A 6,841-nucleotide genomic window follows, 5' to 3' on the forward strand; every position below is an offset into this window, starting at 1 on the left:
GACAAAATTTGGATGAAAGCTATCCTATTCAAGTCAACCAAGTAAATCAACAATGGATGATTTTTCCATGATTGATTAACATCATATCATCTTCACATCCTTTTACTTAACTTTTTGGATGTAGAGCAATGAATGCAAAACCTTGTCCTGCATTTTTTGAGCTACATAGCTTATGTTACTTAAAACCACGAGAGATTAAATGCTAACTACTTTGGCCAATTGATGAAGCATGTGGTTCTCACTACATAACCATGTACTTATAAAGGTGTAAGGTTTGCTTTCATCAAGATCATTTCATAAAGGACGCCCAAACTAGCTTTATGTATATGTGCATTGAGAGATGACAAGAAACATAAGACCCGTTCTGTAGAAACATAAGAATACATATAAAACATAATGAGGAAGGAGAGCAAAAAGATCCGTGTCTGTTCTCTGCATTTCATGTTCTGGAACTGCTCAAATCATCCGGAAATTCATCTGAACAATGATGGAAAATAAGGGAAATAGGAAACTTATACCAGTGTCGAGTGATGTGGCAGCTGAAAGGACCTTGTCTTCTGCGAAAGCACCATTAAATTAATCAAAACATTTTAAGACAACAAAATAATGCAATATAGATCAAATAGAAACATTGAGGGGGAGGGGGCGTACTTACTGCAATCTTTAGCATGACAAATGCACTTCAACCCAACACCACAATTGCCATTAGGCTTCTTACATTCATTACACATATCAGGTACATGGTCAGGAATGTCGAATGAAATCCTTGTCCCCAAATCAACTCCTTCATAGTCTTCCTCACTTAAAGACCTTCTATAAACCCTCCTGTAACCTGAGCAACTCAAATCTTTAGGATGAAAGCCAGGGTCAAGCTTTTCAATATCTTTAACAACTAGACATGAAAAGGGCAGTTGAACTTCAGAAGCAGCCTCTCCACACATGTGGAAGCGAGTGCAGTTGTGGATAAAAGACGCTGCGGTGGGGTGGGTTTTGTGTGAGCAGTTGAAGAGGAGGAGTGAATTGGGCAGAGGAGGAGAAGGGAAACCAGCTGAAAGGAGTGCTGGGGATACAAAATGCTCTGAAGAAGAACAACTAGTGTGAGACACTATTAGTGTTTTACTTGTGTAATCAATGGAAGAGATGGGGAAAAGACCCAGAGAGGTCCTGAAATATAGCTTCTGAGATTTGCATCTGGTCATGAGATTTAATGGGGAGAAGTTGGTAGAATTTTGAGCCAAGAAAGGTGTCTGAAGCTGAAGGTTACCACAGCGGAGTGTGGGAGCTGTTTTTAGGGCAGTGGAGGTGGTAAAAAGGAGCATGTGGGAAAGGAGCAAATATTGAAGCTTGAGTTTCTTGAATATTTGCAGGATCTCTTCCATTGTTGCTTTTGCTTTGTTTGTCCCTTTCAGATGATGTGAATGAAATTAATGGGAGATGGTGCCTTTGATGATCAGAGGAGATAAGAAGGTATAAAAACAAAGAACCTGCTTAAGTCTCCTTTTGGTTAACTATGGCATGCTTGTGATTACAATGGGAAGAAATGGCCCTTTTTCTTTCACCTTTTATTTTAATTTCTTTTCACATGGACCTCCATTTTCGTTTTTCAGTCATCTTTTGTCCAGTGCTTTTCCTTTAAACACCCTTTTTGCAGTATTCTAGCTAGTTAAAGAATGAATCTAAAAAAGTAGAAAGATTAAAATTCACAAAATTAGAACCCAAAGATGAAATCTGCATGTAAAGAGTATGTTGATGAAAATTGTTGGATGTTTTGAACCAGCTGTTTTTGCTGCTATAGTGGAATGGCAGACAGGATTATTTGGATGGGACCATCTTTGATTAAGGCAGCTAATTAACCTAATCACGTCTCATCGGTTAATGTGAAATAAACAAAGTCAAAAGTAGGTTTAACATCTTCTAGGATTTTCTGCTGCATATATATTTGATGTGAAAGGCTATGTTACTATAATTTTATTTTTTAGAACATAAATATTATGAAATTGATTATACATGCTTTTCATGATGTTGGTTAATCAGTTTCTCAACCCTGCCTATTTGTTCAAAGGACCTATGCATGAAAAACATGGGCAATGCGAAGCAAACAATCAGATAATTTTGACAGAGCTCTGGAACCTGGATGTATGTCCTGAAAAAGACCAGAAAGGTGCTGAAGCTTAAGCTGTAACACTAAAATGACTAACTACCCACATAAATCAGATTCATGTAAAACATGAGAGTCTACAATTTTGGTTCTTGGAATCACAAATTAATAGGCTACAATGGTATCCTGTTGGAAAAGAGTAAATGTTACAAACTCAGATGTTCCTCTTGCTGATCTACGCCAGTGAGGAACTTCGAGACTTTCGAAGGCTCAACATCCGTTTTCGATGCCCACGACCCTGTTTATGTTGTTCCCACTCATGGGCTCCTCTTAGTATCCTATCTCCGCAGGCCTGTTAATAGAATAATTATATAAGCTCAATTTTATCAAAAACTGGAACCTTAATCTTTACAGCCAGCAGATTCTAACATGCAAAGGAGAATGAAAATTGTACAGACAGATTTGTTTCAGTTGTAGCCAACCTTGCATATGTATTGAGTCCACAAGTCCCTCTGGACTGTATCCGTTGAAGTTTTACTTTCACCATCCGGAGTTTGCCCATTACTATCATCTTTATTGAGGAATGATCTAATCATTTTCACAGCAGGTCCAACCACTTGCACTGCCCAACACTCATCTGATTTCTCTGAAATATAGAGACACGATTATTCATAATGATGATTCACCCAATAACAGAGAATATAATATTTTCGCTGAAAAAGTAAATATATGAAATGGGATCGGCTGCAAGAGCGTACTTGATATAGATTCTGTTGCATCAACATAACTAATATTCCATCCAAACAATGTCTGAAGTTGATTGACCCTCCTTTTCTGCAAAACAACAATTTTACTGTTAATAACTTACACACATTTTACATATAGCCACCAAACTGCTACAATGCCTCCATCTTAATCGATTCAGGGTATGGACTTATTTGAGTTCCAGAAACAACTGATTTCCATTTTAAAAACTGGTCAAATATTACAAATTAGTGGAACTATGCATATTCAAAAGACTCAAGTCTCCAAAAGGTTCCAACAGCGATTCAGGTCAACCAAAATCATGAATAATGCAACAAGATAGACTTACTTGACGACGAACAAGTCTCCGGGTGTTTGCTTTTACTTTGTCAATGGCTTCTTCTAACAGAACTTTTTGGGGGTTATCACAAGAGGAATTTAGTATTCCCCTAGTATTTTCTTTGAACAATTTATCATCAATCCTTGTTGACAGCTTTAGAAGAGTTCCATCAGAAGAATCACTTGTCTCATCATCCATGCTGTCAGAAAAGTAAGCCTGAAGAAAATTCTCAAATTCTCGAACACCTATGGCCTGTCGCAAACCTAGAGTATAATTTCCATTTGGATTGTAAATGTCATACACTTCATTGAGCAAACCAGCATCTATCATGCAGTCTACCCTGTGTTCCACATACTGGTCCAGCACAGGTAAGGCAGCATCGATGCATATAAAACAGCAACGATATCTAGAATTATTAACTCGGCCCCAGTTCTGCCCTGCCACATGCAAAATTTAAATTCAAAAGCAAGTAGGTCAACTAAGTGCCGTCTCCCTCTCAAGAAATATTAGTTTGATCTCAATGGTTTCTGTTTGGTCTTGCTAAATCAAAGCAAGTAGGTCAACTAAGTGCCGTCTCCCTCTCAAGAAATATTAGTTTGATCTCAATGGTTTCTGTTTGGTCTTGCTAAATCAAAACAGCAATAGATGTGTCGTAAAAGAATCCAAAGACAAAGAAGATAAAGTTAAAACTTTATAGTAGGTACAAGTAAACAAGAAGCATAAACATGAATCAAGGACCACCAACCTCTGCAGCCTTTCCCTGATAAAGTTTGCTGGGAAGAACACCAGAACGAGCATAAAGACTAAGGTATAGATTAATCTGCAAGTTGAACAAATGTCATGAATGTATGCATGGTTATATCTTAGTTAAAAATTTCGAAACCTTCAATTAACAAAGCAATGTTTTATCGACTTGTGCTTTGTATAGCTAAAGCTACAGAGTTACAAGCAAAACCTAAGCAGGCCTCAACTTCAGGTTTGTCTAACAAGGTTCACAGTAGGACTCTCGAGCATTGGGTTACATCTAACTAGCTGAGTTAAACTGAAACAAGTAAGAAATCAAGCTTTCAACCAATAACTGCTGTGGCAAAATATACTGCCAAATCCAAGCAGCCAAAAATATAATTCATTATCAACTTGTGCTTTTATAGGTAGGTAGGTATAAGATATACAGCAATTATTGATTTTAATAAGATATACAGCAATTATACGTAGGTAAGCATACCATATACATCAAAATTTGATTCTTACTTTTCTATGATTATTTGGATGAATTCTGTCTGCTGCAACTGGATCAAGTTCTTTAAGAAGATCATAGCTATAATTGCAACTGTCTCCAAGGATGTCAGGCATATGATTGGTCTGCTCATTTCCTGTGACAATTCAAACAATGTGACTAGACTAGTAACTCGGAATGATCCAAAGCACAAGGATTCCTACATACCAGGATGGTCCCTTGAGTAGGTTTCAGACATATCTTCTACTGATTCATCAAGAAGGAACGAACTCATAACTGCCTGCAAACAAGGGTTTAAATATAAATTTCATAATTGAGTGCAGGAGACTAAAAGTTAATATGCTTCGACTCTAAATAAATAGGAAGAGACAACTACAAAGAAAGAAATGAACAAAGATAGTCAGACAGGCAGACATAGAGAGATGAGAGCATCCTTGGAACCGGACATAAATGATTAATTTGAGTGCTAGAAATCAATGAAAAAGATATTATGATAGAAAATGCTTGCCCTTCCAGGAAGAACATTGTTGAGCATTAAATTTGTTAGATGAAATACAAGAAGCCTCAGCACAGAATAAACAAAAAGTATTAAGACAAATATATGTTTGTTAAAGAAACACTTGATTCTAGCATATTATTAGTCAAAAGGATTAAAACTGTCTTCATACACAAGAAGGCTTACTATACTAGTGGTAGAAACTCCACCAGAGTTTGCTAAAGAGGACTAATCATATTGGGAAAAAAAAAAAAAAGCTTACCTGAATATAGTAATTGGTGCCTCCAACAATGACTGGCAAATGGTTGCGAGATAATATGTCACTAATAATCTGAAAGTACAATAGCACAAATTAAGTAGAGAATTAATGATAGCAAACAATAACATAGAAAAGTATTTAACATGAACAATTGCCATACAAATAAAACCAGTTATGTGAGCTTTGTCAACCTTAAGTCTCAAGGAATTGTATCACTTCCTAAGTTATAGACAAGCGAGCAAAAGTGCTCTAGGACTTTCCACCAGATACAAAAGGAAACATAATTCTGAAGATTTACTTTATTTTTTTTAAAACCAATAAATTTGTTCAAATAAAAAAAAATGGATGAGATCCCTCTAATAGCAATTAAGTTAAAAAATGAGTTATAGTAGTTGATTATCCATTCTTAATCAATTATGAATTTCGTTTCAACCATTTACTTCATTGCAAAGTTTTGAGTTTTGAGCAAACAAAATAATCAAGTACCAAAAGGAACAAGACATAATTAAAAGCTTGGGAAAAAAACACATACAACCATACATGTAAAAGAAAAGACATAAGAAAACAATCAAAAGGAAGCAGAACTCACAGGAATAGCAGAATCCCTGAACTTTTTAGCCGTGAATTCCACATCTGAGCTAACAGTACCCAAAAGATGATGTGGCACTCCTACAAAAATTAGGGAAGTTATTAACAAAAGTTTTCTCCAAACAAAAATACAAAATATATATATGGACAGAGAGAGATATGAAGGCAATACCATTTTGTTCACGGAGGGGGACTTTATTGGTGAGGACATCAAGACCTTGATAGACTTGCATGGAATCAGCGTTGATGATTTCGATAGGAAAATGGGTGGCTAAATCGATGGCTAAACGTGATTTTCCAGAGCCAGTTGGACCCATTATTACTACCAGCTTAGGTTTATGTTCTTCCATTATGGGTTCTCCTCCATTGTTTGAGTTTAGGGTTGTAGCAGGCGACTCGCTGCTGTCGTCCATCTCTCTCCAAAGTCTCTGCTCTCTCGGCAGGCAATTTGCAAAGGTCAGAAAAGCATGTAGCTTTTTGGTGGGCTTGATGTTTGTGGCATCCTCACAAACAGAGCCCAACACAAATCCTATCCTATTTATGCCGCCATAAGTTGGACTGGAGCCCCTCATATTTGTTGGATAAATTCCAAGGTAATTGCTCTTTTTCGATTTATTTTTTTATATAATACCTAATTTTAAGTATTTGTGCGGGATTAATTAACCCATTAATTCAGGATTTTTTATAATTTTTTAAGTATTTGTCTTCGTCATTATTTATTTTTAGCATAATAGATTCGGGTGAGTTTGATTAATTCAATTAATTTTTAATTTAATTGATTTAACTAACTATTTTATATAATAATTGAATCGATGGATTTATATGATATAAACCTAATTCTTCGTAGTTAAGGTAAACAGATGGCTAAAATCTATTTGCAGTTTATGTTGGATTTGAGTATATTGAAACGTATTATCCTCTTATTTATGGGTTGTGAATGGGCTATAAGTAATTCAAGATATTGTGTCAAAAAGAATGATATGACCGTAATCTATAATGAAATTGTTCAAAAAATATTAAAAGGTTTACAAATAATATATTCATTCAATTTATTAAAAATAATATGTCTCTGACAAATA

The 6,841-nt window shown here is 35.7% G+C and overlaps 2 protein-coding genes across 3 annotated transcripts; both read right to left on the reverse strand.

The window, feature by feature from the left end:
• Positions 1–292: 292 nt before the first annotated feature.
• Positions 293–2,046, reverse strand: LOC105799201 (hypothetical protein). Of its 2 annotated transcripts, none has more exons than XM_012629627.2 (2): positions 652–2,046; positions 293–557 (listed from the first exon to the last, which is right to left on the reverse strand). In XM_012629627.2, the coding sequence occupies exons 1-2, from the start codon at positions 1,377–1,379 to the stop codon at positions 440–442; spliced, it is 846 nt and encodes a 281-aa protein (XP_012485081.1). In that variant the 5' UTR covers positions 1,380–2,046; the 3' UTR covers positions 293–439. The 2 variants fall into 2 exon arrangements, with proteins under 2 accessions (XP_012485081.1, XP_052476682.1); XM_052620722.1 differs by having other exon boundaries at positions 656–1,734.
• A 144-nt stretch (positions 2,047–2,190) lies between these two features.
• LOC105799197 (tRNA dimethylallyltransferase 2) lies at positions 2,191–6,349 on the reverse strand. The gene is made up of 10 exons (XM_012629620.2): positions 5,935–6,349; positions 5,764–5,843; positions 5,178–5,246; positions 4,627–4,699; positions 4,434–4,555; positions 3,928–4,002; positions 3,192–3,614; positions 2,857–2,932; positions 2,581–2,744; positions 2,191–2,450 (listed from the first exon to the last, which is right to left on the reverse strand). The coding sequence occupies exons 1-10, from the start codon at positions 6,332–6,334 to the stop codon at positions 2,334–2,336; spliced, it is 1,599 nt and encodes a 532-aa protein (XP_012485074.1). The 5' UTR covers positions 6,335–6,349; the 3' UTR covers positions 2,191–2,333.
• Positions 6,350–6,841: the final 492 nt, after the last annotated feature.

Source organism: Gossypium raimondii, chromosome 9 (genome assembly GCF_025698545.1).
Source record: "Gossypium raimondii isolate GPD5lz chromosome 9, ASM2569854v1, whole genome shotgun sequence".
In the NCBI taxonomy this organism is placed as follows: Eukaryota; Viridiplantae; Streptophyta; class Magnoliopsida; order Malvales; family Malvaceae; genus Gossypium; species Gossypium raimondii.